The 22641-nt window shown below is 44.1% G+C and overlaps 1 protein-coding gene across 1 annotated transcript in view; it reads left to right on the top strand.

Moving 5' to 3' along the window:
• The window catches only part of LOC126086314 (interferon lambda-4-like), a 52485-nt gene extending 30497 nt beyond the window's left edge, over positions 1-21988 (top strand). The window contains exons 5-8 of the mRNA XM_049902466.1: positions 20436-20513; positions 21468-21611; positions 21713-21796; positions 21890-21988. Coding sequence (XP_049758423.1) covers positions 20436-20513; positions 21468-21611; positions 21713-21796; positions 21890-21988 — 405 coding nt within the window. The remainder of the gene's footprint in view (positions 1-20435; positions 20514-21467; positions 21612-21712; positions 21797-21889) is intronic.
• The last annotated feature ends 653 nt before the right edge of the window (positions 21989-22641 follow it).

Raw genomic sequence — 22641 nt, 5'->3', positions numbered from 1 at the left:
GATCCAGCAATCTCACTTCTAGGTATATACCATAGAGATCTAACTGTAACAACATGAACAGACATATGCACACCTATGTTCCTTGCAGCACTATTCACAATAGCAAAAAGGTGGAAACAGCCTAAGTGCCCATCAACGAATGAGTGGATAAACAAAATGATGTGCGTTCATACAATGGAATACTACTCAGCCATAAAGAATAAAGCTGAGTTCTTGAAACATATTATAACACGAATTTAATCTGGAAGACATTATGTTGAGTGAAGTAAGTCAATCACAAAAGGACAAATACCGTATAATGTTACTTTTATAAGAAGACAAGAATAGGTATATAAACAGAGACCAACATTCATTAGTGGTTACCAGGGATGGCGGGGGGAAGAGGGGGAATCACTGTCTAGATAGTAAAAAGACACCTTTTATTTTTTCTTTCTTTTTTTTTGTGGAGGGGAGGTGGGATGGAAAAGGTAGCACTGAATGTGGGTGAAGAGTGCACAGGTTGGCCAAGGTCAATGATGTCACCAAAAAGTACACGAGAAAAAAGGGCATTTTTGATAAAGTATATGACACATTTAATCTTGCAACAACACCAGCAACAGCCAAAAAATATGTGTGTGGTTACATATACATGTATATATGCATACATGAGTATGGGTATGTATGTGTGTATATATAGATGTGGCTATAAGCATTACATATACATGTATGTGTGTGCACACTTGTATATTCATATACATAATAAACCACATAGGGTGTACAGTCATAGATACTTCTTAGACATCACCAAACACCTCATGGGATTGATTTTTCTGGGTTTGAAGGTTTCAGATTATAGTCTCGTGGTATACCTTGGTCAATTGGCATAATATAGTTTATAAAGTTTATGTTCTACACCCTAGTTTGATGAGTAGTGTCTGGGGTCTGAAAAGCTTGCGAGTGGCCATCTTAGTTACAACTATTGGTCTCTTCTCATCCAGAGCTAAAGAGAAAGAAGGAAACAAAAGACTCAGAGAAGAAACTAGTCTGTAGAAGAATTAGATGGTGCCTAGTACTACTAATGGCTGTTCTGATTAGGGTCAAAGAGATAGATCCTGATAGAATGGAAGAAAAATGCGGAACAGAATCAAATTCTTAAAAAGCCCAGACTTTACTGGACCAATGAAGATTAGAGGACTCCCCAAGACTATCGTCCTGAGATACTCCTTAAACTGAAACGACCTCTTGAAGTCACCTTTTAGCTAAATAATAGATTGGCTCCTAAAATATGGTACCCGTGAGTACTGCACACCTTTAAAAAATCACCTGCATGAGACCACATGGCCAACAATTATTCTAAAGCAAAGACAAAAGGGTAAGGGACAGGGGAAACCAGATTACTGAAAATGAAACATCCAGAATGAATTAATGAGAATGTTGATGCATTGTTAAAAACGTAACCAATATCGCTGAACAATTTGCATAGTAATCGTTAAATAGGAATCTAATTTGCTGTGTAAACTTTCACTGAAAACACAATAAAATATTATTTAAAAAAATGAACAATTGATGAATTTGACATCTATATACACCTGTGAAACCATCACGACAATCATGAGCATTTCTATCATTCCCCATAGTTTCCTTGGACTACTTTATTTTATTTATTTATTTCTAAAATCTTTTAGGTAAAGGTTTACAGAACGAACTAGCTTCTCATTAAGCAGTTAGTACACATATTGTTTTATGACATTGGTTACCAACCCCACGACATGTCAACACTCTCCCTTCTCGACCTTGCGTTCCCTAGTACCAGCTTTCCTGTCCGCTCCTCCCTTCCAGTCCTGCCCCAGGGCCATTACAATGAATTATCGAACCCAGAAGAAAAGTAGAGAGTGCTGTGGGAGGGACGGCTGGTGTCAGAATTGGTTAAAAAAAAAAAAAAAGATTTGTGTGACCTCCACCTCTTGGGAATCAGCTTTGGGCTGACCCTGGTCATTATCCACCCTGAAGTTAGACATGTTTTGATGCTACTACTACGGCCATTTCACACTGCAGCTTTAGCAGTAGTGAGGTGATTTCTCGTTGTAGTTTTGATTTGCATCTCTAGTGGCTAATGACCATGAACATCTTTTCTTGCGTTTGTTGGCCGCTTGAATGTCCTCTTCGGTGAAGTGTCTTTTCATGTCTTTTGCTCATTTTTTAATCAGGTTGTTTGTCTTTTTGTTGTTGAATTGAAGTTTTCTAAATACTTAGAGATTAGACCCTTATCAAATATGTTGTTCCCAAAGATTTTTTCCCAGTCTGTGGGTTGTCTTTTTACTCTTTTGATAAAGACTTTGATGAGCATAAGTATTTAATTTCCATGAGGTCCCAGTTATCAATTTTTTCTTCTGCTGTTCTTGCATTTATAGTTGTGTTTGATAATCTATCATTAAAAAAAAAAAAAAAAAACTAGGTCCCATAGTTTCGCCCCTATGTTTTCTTCCAAGAACTTTATGGTTTTAGCTTTACCATTTAGGTCTTTGATCTATTTTGCGTTAGTTTTTGTGTCTGGCGTGACGTATAGGTCCTGTTTCATTTTTTTGTTTGTGGTTATCCAGTTTTGCCAGCAAAATTTGTTGAAGAAACTGTTCCTTCCCCATTGTGTGGACTTTGACCTTTTGTCAAAAATCAGTTGTCCATAGAAGGATGTATTTATGTCTGGGTTCTCAATTCCATTCCACTGGTCTATGTGTCTGTCATTAAAACAGTACAAGGCTGTTTTGATTACTGTAGTTGTATACCCTGTATTGAGGTCGAGAAGTGTGAGCCCTCCTACTTTGCTCCTCTTCTTCAATATTGTTTTGGCTATTTGGGCCTCTTTCCTTTCCAGATAAAGTTGGTGATTAGTTTTTCCATTTCAGTAAAGAATGGTGTTGGAATTTAGATCAGGATTGCATTGTACCTGTAGATCGCTTTGGGTAGTTATGGACTGAATTGTGTCCCCTCCCCCCCCCAAAATATGTGTTGTAAATCCTAACCTCTATGCCTGTGGCTATAATGCCATTTGGAAGTGAGTTGTCTTTGTTACATCAATGGGACTGGATTAGTGTAAGGTGTGTCCTGAGTCAATCTCTTACAAAATATAAAAGAAGGAGATTAAGGAAGCAGAGATGAGGGAACAAAGCTACCAACCATATGAAAATTGCCCAGAAGCAGAAGCTCAGAAGAAACAAGGACCTTTCACTCGAGCCAGCACCCTAAATTCGGACTTCTGGCCTCCTAAACTGTGAGAAAATGAATTTCTATTTGTTAAAGCCATCCACTTGTGGTATTTCTATTACAGTGGCACTAGATAACTAAGACCAAATTAGGTACTGAGAAATGGAGGTGCTGCTCTAACAAATCCCTATAATGTGGAAGTGGTTTTAGAATTGGGTTATGGGTAGAGGCAACGAGTTGGTTTTTTTTTTTTTTTAAGCAGTAAAAGCCTAGATTGCCTTGAACCAACTGTTGGTAGAATTATGGATGTCAAAGGCAATTCTGGTAAGGGATCAGAAGGAGGCGAGGAGAGCCATAGAGAAAGTCTGCATCATCTTAGAAAATAGATATGGCACCAGTAACACAATGTTGCTAGAAGTGTGGATGTTAAATGTGCTTCTGGTGAGACTTCAAAAGAAAATGATGAATGTGTGATTGGAAAATGCAGGAAGGGTTATGTTTTTACACAGTGGCAAAGAACTTGTCTGAATTATGTTCAAATGTTTGGTGGAAGGTAGAACCTGTAAGTGATGAACTTGGATATTTGGTTGAGGATATTTCTAAGCAATATCTTAAATGGCTCACATGGTTTCTCCTTGCCAGTTATAGTAAAACCAGAGAGGAAAGACATGGACTTAAACTGTGCAAAGTGAAAACAAAACAAAGATTTGGAAAAGCCTGTTGTACAAACTAAGGACACATGTCCTAGAATGTTTACCAAGGACGTGGTTACACAATCTTTCGTTAAAGAGATAAAGCCTATGACTGATGGATCTAACTAACTACCACAACTGAAAACTCGTTAGCTTAGACTGAAGGGGACAGAGATATAACAAAAGGAAAGAATGCTGCCTGCCTCTTGGAATTCTACAGGTAGGAAGCAGGCCAAAGGATCCAAATCTGTTGTCCTTCAAGAAAAGAAAAGAACCATACCTAGAACAGCTTGGAGATCACAAGAATTGTTGGAAGGAGCACAGGAAACAGGGCTGCCTGGATTTCTAAGGGTGGAACCATGGCCTACCAGGTTTCAAAGGGTGGGGCCATAGCCTCCCAGGTTTCAAAGAGACAGATCTCTACCAACTCAGATCCACAGTGTGGGGCTGCTGTTCATGAGTGCCAGGGGGATGGAACAGCTGCTCAACGCTGAGGGGGTAGGGCTGCCATGTCCAAGGGGCAGAAGAACAGGGCCTACCTTGGCCAAGGGAGTGGGGTCGCCACTCAGATAGACTAGGAGAATGGGGCCACCCAAAGCCAAGAGAGCCAAGTTGCCATTCCAGTGGACTTGGAAGTCAGACCTGAAGCCCAGGGCTGAAGGGCCTCCACCCAGAATTCAGAGGGCATGGCCAACACCCAGAGTCTGGGGGGCAGGGCCATTGCCCAGATGGTCTCAGAAAAGGCAGGATTATTTTCAAGCCTTGAGAGCTAATGTAAATTATCTTGCTGGGTTTTGAACTTGCTTGGTGCCCTTTATCCCTTCTTTCCCTCCAATTTCTCTCATCTGTAATGGAAATGTCTACTTGTGCCTGTCCCGCCATTGTACCTCGGAGGCAGATAACTTGTAGTCCAGATTTCACAAGTTCACAGATGAAGAGGAGTTTTTGCCCTAGGATGGAATACACCTAAAAACCCGCCCATATTTGATTTAGATGATTCAGAAGATGAGATTTTGGACCTGGAGTTGATTTAAGACTTTTGGGAGGTGATGTGATGGGGTGAATATGATGTGACGGAGTGAATGTGCTTTGCATGTGGCGAGGACATGAATTTTTGCAATGCTGTGGATTGAATTGTGTTCCCAAAAAATGTGTGCTATAAATCCTAACCTTTATGCCTGTGGTTATAATCTCATTTGGGAACGAGTTGTCTTTGTTATGTTAATGAGACAGAATTAGTGTGTGTGTCTTTGAGTCAATCTCTTACAAACTATAAAAGGAGCAGATTGAGGCAGAGATGAGGAAAGAGAGATGCCAAGCAACATGAAGGTCGTCCAGAATCAGAAGCTTAGAGGAGACAAGGACCTTTCTCCAGAGCCAATACAGAGAGAAAGCCTTTCCCCAGATCTGGCACCCTGAATTCGGACTTTCTGTTTCTTAAAGCCATTCACTTGTGATATTTCTGTTATAGCAGCACGAGATGACTAAGACAGGTAGTACTGACATTCAGTTATACATTTTTAATGTGTGTAAATTATACTTTGATAAAGCTGTAAAAAAAAAAGTTTTAAAAATCTACACAGAAGTGGAAAAATAACTATCAGTTTCTGTTGAAATAAAATTTTAAATTGTGAGTTAAAAACATTTATTAAGCCATTACTACGTCCCAGGCAGGGTTCCATGTTCTGAGGATTCAACATAGACAAGATTGGCAGAGTTTCTGTCTCACAGAGCTCTTATTCTAATGGGGGGAGAAACAATAAATGAATAAACAGACAAATAAAATAATGGCATGTACTGAATAGTGCTACAGAGAAAAATAAAGCAAGGTAAAGGGATAGAGAGTAGTGAATGCACTCGTTTAGACATGTGAACAGAGAACGAAGTGAGGAGGCAAGTCGTGCAAGTCTGGGGAAAAAGCATTTCAGCCAGCGGGAACTGCAAGTGCAAAGGCCCTGGGGTGGCATCTTAGAGGACCACCTCTGTTGTTATGTTTCTGACCAACATGTATTGATCGCTATATCAGTCTGAGTCCAAACAGGACGGAGAGGCCACACAGCAATCTAAGCAGGGGAAGCTTAATATAAAGAGTTATTAAGCAATGATAGAAAAAAACCCTGTTGCCGTCAAGTCGATTCCGACTCATAGTCGCCCTACAGGACAGAGTAGAACTGCCCCATAGGGCTTCCAAGGAGTGCCTGGTGGATTCAAACTGCCGACCTTTTGGTTAGCAGCCGAGATCTTAACCACTGCGCCACCGGGGCTCCAACGACAGAAGAGTATATATATGGAAAGAGAACTCTTAACGGGTCTCCTAGGGCTGAGGGAGAATACTCAAGAAAGGATAAACGTGGAAGGAGGTTCAGACCTCCACCACGAGGTGGTGGAGATGTTTGCTGGGTTGCAGGGGCCAAAGCTGGTCCACAGTCACCAGGAAAGCAGAAGTGATGCTCTGGGTGCATACAAACCAAGGCTGATGGGGTGGTGCACAGAGAGTTGGGGTGCTGCTAAGGGCTCTGCTGGAACTGGGAGCTGAAGAAGACAGCCTCTGCAAGAGTCTAGCACACTTCTGTGTGTGGCTTGGGCCAAGCAGCTCCAGGCCAGTCGCACAGGATGAAGATTGGACCATCAGCTCACTAGACAGCCAGCCCCATGGGGCCCCAGTGTGCACGCATATGGGATTGTGTAGAGGGTGTAAAAGCAGTGATCTGGCAGGGACACAGGCCCAGGCCATCTGAGACTCCTGGATACCCTGATGCTGCCCAAGTGAAGAGCTGGAGAAAGCATACGGTGGCCACATGCTGGAAAAAGCTGCTCCCTGCAGCAAAGTAGCCCCAGGGAAACCACATGGGACCAAGCAGTGGAGAGAAGAGCATAGTCAACTGGCAAGGGAGTCACAATGGCACCAGGAAGGAAAGCCTTTCTCCTCCAGTGTCCCTCTGACGCCCCCTACTGGCCAGGCTTAATTAACAGCTTTGTGGCTGGCAAAGGAGAAATAGGTGAAAGACCTAGCTTTATCAAAGGGCGGGCAAAAAGAGTGAATTTGGAGCCAAGAAGCAATAAACCAATAATCTGCACAAACGCCCTCACCTTTGGATATTTTGCCACATTACGAGACCCATCCTGCTTCAGGTAGAAGCCAAAAAAATTCGTACTCCCAGACTACCTTGCACCTAGGGAAGCATCGCAGACGTGGGGCTTGGTTCCACCAGTCAGATGCGCCCACACGAGCTAGGGTTCAAAAGTGAGCCACGATACCCAAGAGGAATGAAAACGTGTGTCCACGCAAAAACTTGTCCTAGAATATTTGTAGCAGCATTATTCATAAAAGCCAAAAAAGGAAATGGAAACAACCCATATGCCCATCAACCGATAAATGGAAAAACAAAATGTGGTCTGTTCAGACAGTGGAATGTTACTTGGCGATGAAAAGGAATGAAATACTGATACAGTCTACAAAATGGGTGAACCTTGAACACATTCTGCTGAGTGAAAGAGCTCAAGTGCAAAAAAGCTGCGTATCATAATGACCCCGTTTCTGTGAAACATCCAAAAATGGGTAAATCCATAAAGACAGAAAGTAGATTAGTGATTCCCTAGAACTGGGAGAGGGACTGGGAGGAAACGGGAGCGGGGGAGGCAACTGCTAAGGGGTATGGGGATTCTTTCCGGGGTGGTGGAAATGTTCGAAAATTCATTGTTGATGGTTGCACAACGATGTGACTATACTAAAAAACATTGAATTATACATTTTAAATGGATGAATTGAGAGGTATGTGAATGATACGTCAGTAAAGTTGTTATGGAGCCCTGGTGGCACAGTGGTTAAGAGCTCAGCTGCTAACCAAAAGGTCGATAGTTCGAATTCACCAGCCACTCCTTGGAAACCGCATGGGTAGTTCTACTCTGTCCGGTAGGGTCGCTATGAGTTGGAATTGACTCGACAGCAACAGGTTTTGGGTTTGGAAAGTTATTAAAAAAAAAGAAGTGTACTATAATGTCAGGTAGGGACAAACCAAAAAAAAGCCAAATCCATTGCCGTTCATTCTGTCTCTTAAGAACCATATAGGAAAGAGTAGAACTGCCCCATAAGGTTTCCAAGGAGCGGCTGGTGGATTTGAACTGCCAACGTTTTCTGTAGCGGCCAAGCTCTTAAGCACTGCGCCACCAGGGCACTGTCATGTAGGGATAAGAAGTAAAAAATATGTTAAGACAGACTTTTGAGTATGAAGCCTAGCTTCGCAACTTACCTCGAATGTGTTGCTTCAACTCGTTGATCCTCAATTTCCTCATCTATAAAATGGGAATAATGATAATATCTACTTCACAGGGTGATTATGAGAGTTAAAGGAAGTGAATAACAATACCTGGGACATAACATGTGCTCAATAAATGTTGGTTTTTGTCGTTTTAAAAAAGTAAGTCCTGAGAGGAGGGGCCTACAAAAGTGGAAAACAATCACCTGACAGCCACTTCAGTAGGAGACTTGATTCTCCGGGGGGGGGGGGGGGGTGCTGTGAAGGAGGATCCTGGAATCCAGTCCTGACCACCAGAGGTTCTAAGCATCAAGTACAGGGTTTTCACCACAGAGGGGCCCTCGTGGTGTGGCTGGGGATTATTCCAGGTTGTTCACTTCATAATGTGCCTCTCTGTTCTCCGTTATAATCTATGCACTTCTGTCTTAGCCATCTAGTGCTGCTATAACAGAAATACCACAAGTAGATGGCTTTAACAAAGAGAAATTTATTCTCTCACAGTCTAGGAAGCCAGAAGTCCGAATTCAGGACATCAGCTCCAGGGGAAAGCTTTCTGTCTCAGCTCTGGAGGAAGGTCCTTCTCATCAATCTTCCCCTGGTCTAGGAGCTTCTCTGCACAGGAACCTTGAGTCCAAAGGACATGCTCTGCTCCTGGCTCTGCCTTCTTGGTGGTATGATGTCCCCAACTCTCTGCTCACTTCTCTCTCCTTTTATTTCTTGTAAGATAAAAGGTGATGCAGGCCCCGCTCCAGGGAAACTCCCTTTACATTGGATCAGCGATGTGACCTGAGTAAGAGTGTCACATTCCACCCCAACCTCTTCAACATAACCCAATCCTGCTTCCTTAACCGCAGGAAGAGATTAGGATTTACAACACATAGGAAAATTACATCAATCACAAAATGGAGGACAACCACACAAGTATGGGAATCGTGGCCTAACCAAGGTGACATATATTTTTGGGGGACACAATTCAATCCATAACAGGGAGTAAAGAAGGAGATGAAGTTAGGTCTGGAAGGCACAGGTCACGAAGAGCTTTGAAAAGCATGGCAGGGCATTCAGGATTTATTCTGAGTGAAATGGGAGCCATGAGAGTGTGTGTTGCATAGGGAGGGGCACAATCTTTAGCTTTGTGGGACGTGCTCTGCTGTGCGTGAGGCGGGAGTAGGGAGACCAGGGAGGGGGTTGCTGTGATGGTCCAAGCAAGAGGTGACAGTGGACAGGACCAGGATGGGGGACGCACAGGAAATGAGAAGTGGGTGAATTTGGAAATACTTTGAAAGTACAGTCAGCAGGATTTGCTGATGAATTGAAAATGGTGTGTGTTTGGGGGCTGGGGGAAGAAGAGTCAAGGATGACTCAATTGATGGTTACAGTGAGGCCTCAATTTCATCATCTAAAAAAAAGGAGAACAAAACACCCTTACTGTATCGGGTTGACATAGGTTGTCTTAGTTATCTAGAGCTGCTATAACAGAAATACCACAAGTAGATGGCTTTAACAAAGAGAAATTTATTTTCTCACAGGCTAGTTTTTCTGGGAGTAGGTTACAAGTCCAAATTCAGGGCGTCAGCTCCAGGCGAAGGTGTTCTGCCTCTGTCTGCTCTGGAGGAAGGTACCTGTCCTCAATCTTCCCCTGGTCAAGGAGCTTCTCAGGCACAGGGACCCCGTGTCCAAAGGACACGCTCTGCTCCTGGTGCTGCTTTCTTGGTGTTATGAGGTCCCCCTGTCTCTCTGCTTGCTTCTTGCTTGTATATCTCAAGAGATTGCCTCAAGACACAATCCAATCCTGTAGGTTGAGTCCTGCCTCACTAACACAACTGCCACCCAGCCTCCCTCATTAACATCATAGAGGCAGGATTTACAACATATAGGAAAATCATACAATACTGGGAATCAGGGCCCAGTCCAATAGATACACACGTTTTTGGGGGGACACAATTCAATCCATGACATGGGTCTATACAATTGTAAGTATAAAGCACTTGGCACATTTCATGAAACACAGTTAACACTGTAAATTTCAACTGTCATTATTTATTATGGGGTGTGTATGTATTATTTTTTTTTATGTATTATATATATAATATGTTACCAAACCCACTGTCATCAAGTCAATTCCGACTTATAGTGATCCTATAGGACAGAACAGAGTTGCCCCATAGGGTTTCCAAGGAGTGGTTGGTGGATTTGAACTGCTGACCTTTTGGTTAGCACCTTTACACTTAACCAATGTACCATCAGGGCTCCATATAATATATGTATGTGTGTGTATATATGTATGTATATATATATATATATACACACACACAAAATGAGATATATTATGGGGTCTTCCAAACCCATCATCTTCCTTCTGTGATCCCCCAACACCCTACCTGTGCCACCATAAGATTCCAAGAAAGGCTTCCACCATGCCCCAATTTCTTCAATAACACCTGTCCCCTTACTTTGCACCCCACACCATCCCCAGAAAATGAAAGTGATTTGAGATAACTTCCTCTTACCACTGCATGAGCTTCGAGAATTTGCCAGTTCAGGGAACTTTTCGCAGAATTGCAGGCTCCCTGCTCTAGCCTCCTTTCTGTTTCTCTTTCAAGTTCAGTGTCTTATCTGTCCTCTCCTAGCCTCCGCCCACCCGGGCTTCCCCAGCCTTGCCCTAACCCTGGTGGCAAATTCCAAACTCAGGTGGTATATTCAGTTTTCCTACATAAACAGGGATTTTCCCTCTGGCCAGTCCAGAGGTTCAGGTTAAGATCACCTAGGGAGCGCTGAAAATACCAATGTTACATCTCAAACTTTAACACGCATCAAAATTCGCTGGAGGTCTTGCTAAAACATAGATTGCTAGACACTACTCACCCCCCGCCCCCAGAATTTCTGGTTCAGTAGATCAGATAATTTGGGGGCCCTGGTGGCTTAGCGGTTAAGCGTTGGCTGCTAACCGAGAGGTTGGCAGTTCAAATCCACCAGCCACTCCTTGGAAGCCCTATGGGGCAGTTCTACTCTGTCCTATAGGCTACAGGGTTGCTACAAGTCAGAATCTACTTGATGGCAATGGGTTTAGTTTTGTTGTTGTTGTTTTTTACCCCCAGAATTTCTGGTTCAGTAGATCAGATAATTTGCATTTCTAACAAGTTCCCAGGTAAAGCTGATGCTGCTGGTCCAAGGACCACACTTGGAGAACCACTGACCTGTACCAAGAGGCAGTAACATGTAATGGCTAAAGTTCTCGCTCTTCAAAGTAGGATCCACGGACCAGCAGCACTGGCATCCCCTTGGGACAGTGTTAGAAATGCAGGCTCTCCTGCCCCATTCTAGACTTACCGAACCGGAAATGTACATTTTAAAGAGATCCCCGGGTGATTCTTACACTTGTTAAAGTTTGAAAAGCACTGGGTTCAATCCCAATTCTGCCTATTATTAACTGGGATTTGGAGGAAATTGCCCATCTTCTTGGAAGTCTCAGTTTTCTCATCTGTAAAATAGAAGACGTACAGCCAGAATGCTCCTTAGAAGCAAGGATGGCAAGACTTCATCTCATATACCTTGGACATGTTATCAGGAGGGGCCAGTCCCTGGAAAAGGACATCATGCTTGGTAAAGCAGAGGGTCAGTGAAAAAGAGGAAGACCCTCAATGAGATGGATTGACACAGCGGCTGCAACAGTGGGCTCAAGCATAACAATTGTGAGGATGGCACAGGACTGGGCAGTGTTTTATTCTGTTGTACGTAGGGTCACTATGAGTCAGAACCAACTCAAAGGCACCTAACAACAACAACATGCAATCATATTTGAAACGAGTTTCTGTTAGACAACCATTTGGTTTTTTAACCTGTTCTGCCCATCTCTGTCTTTTATTTGTTAACTATAGACTACTTACATTTAACACAATTGTTGCTATGTTAGGACTTACTTCTACCATTTTATTTCATTCCTGCTCATTTTGTCTTTCATTTTTGTTTCCTTTTTCGTGCCTTCCTGTGGATGACTTGAACATTTTTTTAGTCTTCTATTTTGATTTATCTATAGTGTGTTTTAGTACATCTCTTTGTAGAGATTTTTAGTAGTTGCTGTAGGGATTACTATATATATGTATTTATATATAGTTTATCACAATCTACTAGTGTCTTAGTCATCTAGTACTGCTATAACAGAAATACCACAAGTGGATGGCTTTAACAAAGAGAAGTTTATTTCCTCACAGTAAAGTAGGCTAAACGTCCAAATTCTGGGTGTCAGCTCCAGGGGAAGGCTTTCTGTCTTTGTTGGTCTTCTCATTAATCTTCCCCCAGACTGGGAGCTTCTCTGCTCAGGGACCCCGGGTCCAAAGGATGTGGTCTGCCCCAGCACTGCTTTCTTGGTGGTATGAGGTCCCCCCTCTCTGCCAGCTTCAGTTTCCTTTTATCTCTTGAGAGATAAAAAGTGGTGTAGGCCACGCCCCAAGGAAACTCCCTTTACATTGGATCAGGGATGTGACCTGGTAAGGGTATTCCAATCCCACCCTAACCCTCTTTAACATAAAATTACAATCACAAAATGGAGGACAACCACACAATATTGGGAATGATGGCCTAACCAAGTTGACACATAGTTTTGGGGGGACACAATTCAATCCATGACAACTAGGATAGATATTTTGCCATTCAAGTGAAATGTAGGAGCCTTATCATTATTTAGGTCTTTTTGCCCTCCCTGCTTCATTAAAAAAAAAAAAAAAATTGCTTTCAAACATCTAACATTATTTCAAAAGCCCAAGAGGATGCTAATCTATTGCATTTACCTATATGTTTATTCATTCCATAGGTCTTTATTCATCCCTAATATTCCAAGTTTCCTTTGGTTGTCATTTCCTTTCTGTTGAAGAACTTCCTTCAGCAATTCTTTAAGGTAGGTCTGCTGGTAACAAACTTAGTTTTCTTCATCTAAAAATATCTTTATTTCACCTTTGTTCCTAAAGTGTATTTTTACTGCATAAAAATGACTGGGTCAACAATTCTTTTCTTCCCACACTTGAAAAATGTGGTGCCATTTTGCACTGGTCTCCATGGTTTCAAAAGAGAAATCTGCTATCCATCAAATTATTGTTCCCCTATAAAAGGTAATGCATTGTTTCTCTCTAGTTTCTTTCAAGATTCTTTCTTTGTCCTTAGTTTTCAGAAGTTTGATTATTGTCTTAGTCATCTGGTGCTGCTATAACAGGAACACCATAAGTGGATGACTTTAACAAAGAGAATTTATTCTCTCACAGTTTAGGAGGCTAGAAGTCCAAATTCAGGGCAACAGCTCCAGGGGAAGGCTTTCTCTCTCTGTTGCTCTGGGGGAAGGTCCTTATCTCTTTTCAGCTTCTGTTTCTTGGTTCCTTGGACATCTCATGTGGCGTGACGTCTCTCTTCCTCCATCTGTGCTTACTTGCTTCATCTGCTCTTTTATATCTCAAAAGAGATTGACCGAAGACACGCCCTACACTAATACTGCCTCATTAACATTAACAAAGAAAACCCGCTCCCAAATAGAATTATAACCACTATAGGGGTTAGGATTTACAGCACATATTTTTGAGGGACACAATTCAATCAATAACATTTGATGATATGTCTGGGTGTGAATTTCTTTGTATTTATTCTGTTTGGGATTCACTCAGCTTCTTCAATCTGTAGGTTTCTGTACTTTGCCAAGTTGAGTACATTTTCAGCCATTATGTCTTAAAATACTCTTTTAGACCCACCTTCTTTATGCCCTTCTGGAACTTTGATGATATGAATGTTAGATCTTTTTTAATTGTTCAAAAGGTCTCTGAGACACTGTTCATTTTTGTTCAGACTTCAATCAATTTTCTCTCTTTTGTCCAGAATGGACAATTTCTGTTGATCTACTTCAAGTTCACTGATTCTTTTCTGTCATCTCCATTCTGCTATTTAACCTTTCCAGTGAGTTTTACTTCAGTTATTACATTTTTCAATTCTAAAATTTCCATTTGGTTCTTTATATCTTCTATTTCTTCACTGAGACTTTCTATTTTTTAATTTGTTTCAAGAGTGTTCATAATTGCTTGAAGCATTTTTGCAATAAAACCCAGAAACCAAACCAAGTGCTGTCGAGTCGATTCCAACTCATAGCAACCCTATAGAACAGAGTAGAACTGCCCCATAAGGTTCCAAAGGAGTGCCTCACGGATCCGAACTGCTGACCCTTTGGTTAGCAGCCGTAGCACTTAACCACTATGCCATGGTTTTTGCAATAGTTACTTTAAAATCCTTGTTAGAATTAATTTCATTATCTGCATAATCTTGGTGGTCTGCACTGTCCATTATGATAACCACTAGCCACACGTAACTATTTAAATTTAGATTAATGGTTTTTCCCATTCTAGTTGAGATTTTACTGGTTCTTAAGATGACAAGTTATTTTCTTTTATACCCTGAACATTTGTGGTATTATGTTATAAAACTCCAGTATCTACTTAAATTTCATTATTGCTCGGCACTGTGCACAGTAGCCAAATCACAATTTTTTGGAGTTTTGGGTAATTCGTTCCACAGCAGTCATAACTGGATAAACACACACAGTAAGTCCATTTGTCTATGAAAGAAGAGATTATGTGTGTATGCATATATAATTCCTTTGTTCCCTGGCCCTAGAGGGTATGGGAACTCTGTAGGTCCTTGCTGGGTTGGGAATTTGAGGTGATAGAGCCCCGACCACAGTTCAGGGGATCTGAGAGCTGAGCTGGACATCCAAAATGGGTCATTCACATGGCTGGCAGTTCATACCAAATGGAAGTGGGAGCGTGAAGGTCTCAGGATAGACTTCTGACATGGCTGCTGGCCTCCCCCAGAATGAGACTCTAAGTAGAACAAGCAGAAGCTGCCTGACCTTTTCGAACTTAGCCTTGGAAGTCACACAGTACCTGTGGTTATACATGAGATTCAAGGGGAGGGGACGGAGCCACTTCTCTACGGGAGGGAGGTCAAGGAATTTTAATGTACGTTTTATAATTGCCACAGTCTGCCCTCTGGTCACAAATTATTTACATTCCTTGTGCATTAAAAACACACTCATCTTCTCTCACAACATCAAAAGTCTCATGTATTATACATCAGGCTTAGACTCAAGGTGCAGGATCTCATCATCTAAGTATCAGACCCAGGTGTTGAGGAATTTGCACTATTGTGGGGCTATAGGAACTCTCAAGTACTTCCCAAGGGAGGCAAGAAGGTGCAGCTACTTGGTAGGGCAATATATGAGCATTTAGGACTGCACTGTCCATTATGACAGCCACTAGCCACCACGTATCTGTCAGTTTCTGGTACCGTGATGGCTTGTGTTTTGCTGTGATACTGGAAGATTTGCAGCTGGTGTTTCAAATACCAGCAGGGTCGTCCTTGGTGGACAGGTTTCACCTGAGCTTCTAGAATAGGACAGACTAGGAAGAAAGACCTGGCAGCCTACTTCTGAAAAAACTGGCCAGTGAAAACCTATGAATAGCAGCAGAACATCATCTGGTATAGTGCCGGAAGATGAGCCCCTCAGGTTGGAAGTCACTCAAAACACGACTGGGGAAGAGCTGCCTCCTCAAAGTAGAGTTGGCCTTAGTGATGAGGATGGAGTCAAGCTTTCGGGACCTTCATTTGCTGATGTGGCAAGACTCAAAATGAGAGGAAACAGCTGCAAATTAGCCACCTGTGACTATTTAAGTTTAAATTAAGTAAAATTAAAATTTAATTCCTCTGTTGCCATAGCCAAATTTTAAGTGCTCAGCAGCCCCATGCGGCTAACAACTACCACGCTGGACGGCACAGATACGGAAAATTCTATTGAACAGTGCTGATGAGACAATGTAAATATGGGCACCCATTGTGACTAGCAGTCTTACTCCAGAGTAAGTCTTAGTTTGGGTTTTCCCAAAAGTAGACCCTGGGCCAAGGATAACCCAACCCATTTCATCGAGTTGATTCCAACTCATAGCAACCCTATAGGACAGAGTAGAACTGCCCCAAAAGGTTTCCAAGGCTGTAAATCTTTACAGAAGCAGACTGCCACATCCTTCTCCTGCAGAGTGACTGGTGGGTTCGAACCACTGACCTATCAGTTAACAGCCGAGTGCTTAACCACTGTGCCCCCAGGGCTCCTGAGCCAAGGATCCAAAAAACCAAACCAAATCTATTGCTGTCAAGTTGAGTCCAACTCATAGCAACCCTATAGGACAGAGTAGAGCTGTCCCATAGGGTTTCCAAGGAGTGACTGGTGGATTCAAACTGCTGACCTTTTGGTGAGCAGTCGTAGCTCTTAACCACTGCATCAGCCAAGGATTCAGGTGACTTATTTGGGAGCATGACTAAGTGGAAGAAGTGAGACTGGAAGAGAAAAAATAAAGGGTGCAGGATCTGGACTAGGGTGAGGCAAGTGAGGCACCAAGGGTGCAAAATTTAAGGAGGCACTCACAGGGTCTGCACTTGTCCTAACCTGATAGCGAGTGCCTCCTTAAATTTTGCACCTTAGGCACCTGGCTTGTCTCATTCTAGTCCTGGCCCTGAAAGGATTATTTCTGCAAGCACCCAGAGCTCCTTTGCACTGGGGACCCCCTGCAGTAGTAAGAATTTTGTAGAATTCACCTTAGAATTGACTCACTGAGGAAAAGGGAGGCTGAAGTATTCATTCACTGGCTCATGACCTTCATTGATTGAGGATTTTCCCTGGGAGAATTAAATCCTGGTATTTCCAGTCTGTTCTGCTTGCAGACAGGAGAAAGACCTCAGAGAGAGAAGCAGAAAGATACAAATGGGCATATGAGGTGGGATGCTGTCAGCATAGGGGAACTGCCCACCACATCTGCAGGTGTGCACAGAAGAAATGAGCAGAGGAGAATTAGTGTGGGCCATTGTGTTCCTCAGGATTCTCCAGAGAAACAGAGCCTGTAGGCTAGATTGAGATAGAGATGATAGAGATAAAGAAAGGCTTTAAAGAATAGGCTCATGAGATTGTAGGGGCTGGCAAGTCGAAACTCCATAGGGCAGGCAGTAAGCTAGAAACTCAGCAGAATATCTATGTTATAGCCTCAAGCCAGAATTCCCTCTTTCTTCCAGAAATCTGTTTTTTTTTTTTTTTTCTCTCTTAAGGCCTTCAACTGATTGGGCAAGGCCCATCCACATTAAACCCAAACCAAACCCAGTGCCGATTCCGACTCACAGCAACCCTATCGGGAGGGTAAATCTGCTTTACTTAAAGTTAACTGATTACAAATGTTAATCGTATCTAAGTACCTTCATAAAAAAAACCTTCATAGCAGCATCTAAACCAGTGTTTGTCCAAACAGCTGGGCACCAGAGCCTAGCCACGTTGACAAATAAACTTAACCATCACAGGCATCAAGAGGCATTTGACAGTGTATCTGAACAAACCTCTCACAGAGAGGTCATGTGTGAGCATGATGGCAGTGGGGAGCTGAAGAAAACCTAAGTGTCCATCACTGGGGGAAAAAAAAATAGATAAGTAAAATCGTTGTGTGCACACCGTAGAATACAAGGTTACAGTTAAAAACAGCAAACTTGACGTACATGCAGCTATATGGAGCGAGCTCAGGAACATAACATTAAAGTGAAAGAAAAAGAAAAACTAATGAAATTTATAGCACAATACCATTTACGTAAATTGGAGACACAAAATCACAAACACTAAAGGGATACATCTTTCAGCTATTATATCAAGTGCATTACAGTGGATGCCTGGGGGGGAGGGATGGGAGCGGGGAGTGGAGGAAAAAACCTCAGAGGGTCTTTCATGGACCAATTGCGATACTGTGTTATTACCTGAGGAGTATAATTAATAACTTTCTGTGCCTAAGGGCCAAGGAAAAAAAATAAAGGAATGGAAAATACGAAGTGCTTGCACATCAGAGCAATTGCCTACCTGCTACACAATTATTTAAAAAATTGTTAAAAAGCAAAGATGTCACTTTGAGGACAAAGGTGTGACTGACCCAAGCCATGGTATTTTCAATTGCCTTATGTGCATTCAAAAGCTGGACAATGAATAAGGAAGACTGAAAAAGAATTGGTGCCTTTGAATTATGGTGTTCGTGAAGAATACTGAATATACTGTGGGCTGCCAGAAAAATGAACAAATCTGTCTTGAAAGACACACAGCCTTGGAACAGAGGATGGCAAGGCTTCATCTCATGTACTTTGGACATGTTATCAGGAGGGACCAGCTCCTGGAGAAGGACATCATGCTTGATAAAGTAGAGAATCAGCGAAAAAAAGGAAAACCCTCAATGAGACGGACTGACACAGTGGCTGCGACGATGGGCTTAAGCATAGCAACGACTGTGAGGATGGCGCAGGACCAGGTGGTGTCTAGCCCTGTTGTACATAGGGCCGCCATGAGTCAGAACCGACTCGACGGCACCTAACAACAACACAATTATTATTACTCCAGGGGGTGATGATAACAGATCAGCTCTGCTCACAGCCTGTGTTCTGGAAGCCCTCCTCCCCACCTTCTCCCCAGTCTCCAACAAGTGCTCTTATTCCAGAGAATAAGGAGTTCCCTACCCCTTCCATGCTACCCAGGGGGAGAGAAAGGAGAGTTGGATGCCTGTTACTCCTAGAGGCTCCCATTGTACACCTTGCCCGAGTGTACATAGGGCGACAGTGCGTGGGACTCTACAAACCCCAGCTCCGCCATTAACCAGCTGTGGACCTTAGGCAAGCCACTTTGCCTTCCTGTGTCTTGGTTATCTGTCAAAAGAAGCCTCGTCAATAATACAATTATCTATTAAAAAATAAAATAAAATAAAAAATTATCTATTAGATGAGGTTTATTCAAGCAGAAGATTCGAGACTCGGCTAGCACCAAACCACACGTGCAAAAGTTATCAGCAGTGACTGGCTCTTTATTGAAAAATGCTCGGAAGCAAAGAAGCTCTCTTCTGATTGGCTTGTACATTTACGGTTGACCCACCGTCAGGATTTCATTGGTCAGCGGGGTGCAAGCACGTCAGAATCTCATTGGTCAACGAGGGTGGCCTCGCTTACAGAAAGGCTAGGCTGATGTCTGCCCCACTTCCGGTGCTGTTTTGTCAATCGCGGGGCTCCGCTTGTCTTTCATTTAGCATAATCACCTGTAAAATGGGGATGATTATAAAAATAGATAAATCCTCATGAGGATGTTAAAAAACCAGAAGATCCGCTGCCGTGGAGTTGATTCCAACTCATAGAGACCCTATAGGACAGAGCAGAACTGCCCCATAGTGTTTCCAAAGAGCGCCTGGTGGATTTGAACTGCTGACCTTTTGGTTAGCAGCCAAAGCACTTAAGCACTACGCCACCAGGGTTTCCTATGAGGACGTTAGGAGGATTAAAAGAATAGCAGGCGAAACATGCTTAAATCAATGGGGGAAGCCCCGCCTCTGCCGCTCAGGCAGCCTCACCCACACACTCCTGCCCCTCTGTGAGAGTCTTTAAGCCAGCTCACCATCCCTCCACCTGCCTCGGCCTCAGTCAGCAGCTCTCCAAAGTCAGCTAGCTGAAGGCTGTTTTTGCAGTCCTCAACTGGAGATTCTCCAGTTCGACTACTAGCCCAAAGTTTGGTGGTTTGAACCCAAGCAGAGGCTCCTCGGAAAACAGGCCTGGCGATCTGCCTCCAAAAGGACTAACAACAACAGCAAGGGACGCATATCCACTAACAAGGGATTTATCAGAAACAAGGCTCCCTGCTGGAATTGAAGTTCAGTTTCTCTTTCCTTCTCAGCTCACCTGTCTCCACCCACACTTGTGAGCTCACTTTGGTCTCACCTGGCCCCACCCACACCTGTGAGCCACCTGGTTAACATCTGACCCCACCCATTCACGCCTTTTCAGTCTAAATGGAGATTCTAAAAGTTCCTTTTGCCTTTTTTACGTTACACTCATCAGTTAAAATTCCCCATCCAGCCCAGCTAAAAAGCTGAGCCATGCAGCTGGGGAGGCAGCTTCGATTTGACCATGATTGCAACATGGGGCCTGATATTGGTGACTGTAGTGCTGGGCTTGACTGGCGCAAGCCCTGTCCGCACTTCCAAACCTGCCACAACCAGGAGGGGCTGCCACATTGGCAGGTTCAAATCTCTGTCTCCACGGGAGCTGGATGCCTTCAAAAAGGCCAAAGATGCACTGGTGAGTCTCTCTTGTTGTGGACTAACCTCCACCCCTTCTAGAGTGGGCCAAACTCTATCTCTTCTGCTATGGGCTAGCCTCCATCCCTCCTGGGGTGGGCTAGCCTCCAGCCTTCCAGTGGTGACTAACCTCTGCCCTTGCTCTCTAGGAAAAGCGGCTCAGGTTGAAGAAATGGAGATGCAGCTCCTATATCTTCCCCAGCACCTGGGACCTGAGGGACCTTCAGGTGAGCTGTGAGTCACTTGGCCTCACCTGGCTCCTTTCCCATGGTTCCTTAAGTGAGCCCTTTACATACTTTAGCTCACCTTCTTCCCCTCTCTCTGATCTCCCCTAACCTGTCCTGTGTTCTTGTCACTCCTCAACTGCTTCCTTGACCCTGCCCCTCCCCTGGTCCCTTTTATCGTCTCCCTGCCCGTCCCCACTTCCCTATCTCCCTCACCTGTCCCTCTCACCTATTACCTCTTTCCCACCTCTCCTCTTCTCTCTCACGTGTCCTCAGTCTATCCCTGCCTGAGCCCCTCACCTTGTCAGCTTTCCCTGTGTACTGTCAACACTGACCTACTCTTCCCCTCTCACCTGTTCTCCTCACCACTGACACCCACCTGTGTCCTTCATCATCTTTCTTTCATTGATTTCCTTCTTCCAGTGTGAACTCTTCCTTCCTCCTTCCCTCCCACCTCCCTCTGTTCCTCTCTTACCTACCTCCCTAACCTGTTCCCTTCTCACCTAACTCCATCCCTAACTAACTCCATCCCCCGTCCCTTCAGCCTCTGTGACCCCGGTGATTCCCCTTCCATCTTTCTCCATTTTACTTGTCCCCTCACTGTCTCTTCCCTTCCCTTTCTACCCCACCTGTATTCCTCCATCTGCATCCTTCCTCATGTTTCCCCCTCTTCTCGCTCCCACCTGACCCGCACTTGTCCTATCACTAGTCTCCCCCTCACCTCTCCTCATCATCTATCCCCATCACCTGTCTCATATAACCTGCCTTCCGTCCCTGTATTCCCTGCCTGTCCCCACTTACCTATGCCCTCTTGCCTATCCTTGCTCTCCTTCCCAACTCACCTGTACCCTCACCTGTCCCCCTCACCTGTTCCTTTCTCTATCCCCACTCATCTGCCCACCTCACCTGTTCTCTCTTAGGTGCAGTGCTCACCTGTCTTCTGTCTCCTCACCTCAGGTATGGGAGCGCCCTGTGGCTTTGAAGGCTGAGCTGGCCATGACGCTGAAGGTCCTGGGGACCGTGGCTAACTCAGCTCTTGGGGCCATCCTGGACCAGCCCCTTCACACACTGCACCACATCCACTCCAAGCTCTGGGCCTGTGTGAGTCCTCGGGGCACCCAAGACCCTGAGGGCTCTGGCCCTGTGGGACCCCACCCCTCTGCCCAGGCCCTGTCTCACACACCCCTCTCCTCTGCTTACAGGTCCCGGTTAACCCCACAGCAGGTCCCAGACCCTGGGGCCGCCTCCACCGCAGGTTGCACAGGCTCCAGGAGGCCACGAAGAAGGTAAGTGCCAGGAAGGGGCAGATCCCAGGGCCCTGCGTAAGGGAGGATGCCGATGCCAGGCAGTGGGAGACCACTGACTCGTCTCCCGCACAGGAGTCCCGAAGGTGTCTCCAGGCCTCTGTCATGTTCAACATCTTCCGCCTCCTCACACGGGACCTGAAATGTGTCGCCAGCGGAGACCAGTGTGCCTGAGAACTGGACCCACCCCGACCCACCTGAGACCCCAGACCTTATTTATGCACCAAGCCCCACCCTTGCCTTAATTTCTTTCTTCCTTTTCCCCCTATTTATGGGCCTGCACCCCTGACTCGGACCCGTGAGAATTTTTTTTTCTACTTTTTTACAATATGCACAAATAAACAGTGAGGAACTGAAACCTTCTGTGACAGATGAGTCCTCGAGTGTGTGTGTGTGATTGTGGCTTTGTGACTGAGTGTTGGTTGGATGTCTGTGTAGTACATGTAAAATTGGGGCTGGTTATGTTAATTTTGTGTTTGCCTGACAATCTGTGACTACGCATGTATCCTGGTGAGTGTCTGCCCATACCTGAGTTTAACTAAAGATGCAAACCTGTGCACATTCATGTGACACCCTGTGTGGCCTGCATATCTGTTTCCATGTGTACCTAGGACAGGTGGGGGTCTTTATCAGTTGGGATGTTTTAGGCTGCAAGTAAGCAGAAAACCTAACTCAAATGGCTAAAACAATAATGAGTTTATTGTCACACATAACAAACAGTCAGTTGGCAGGGCAGTTCTAGGGCTGGTTAACTTATTCACTCCATAATATCATTGGGGACTGTTACGGATTGAACTGTGTTCCCCAGAAAGATACATGAAAGTCCT

The sequence above is a fragment of the Elephas maximus genome, chromosome 11, assembly GCF_024166365.1.
Source record: "Elephas maximus indicus isolate mEleMax1 chromosome 11, mEleMax1 primary haplotype, whole genome shotgun sequence".
NCBI lineage: Eukaryota > Metazoa > Chordata > Mammalia > Proboscidea > Elephantidae > Elephas > Elephas maximus.
The sequence above is the reverse complement of the archived record's forward strand: the minus strand, read 5'-3'. Positions and strand labels throughout refer to the sequence as shown.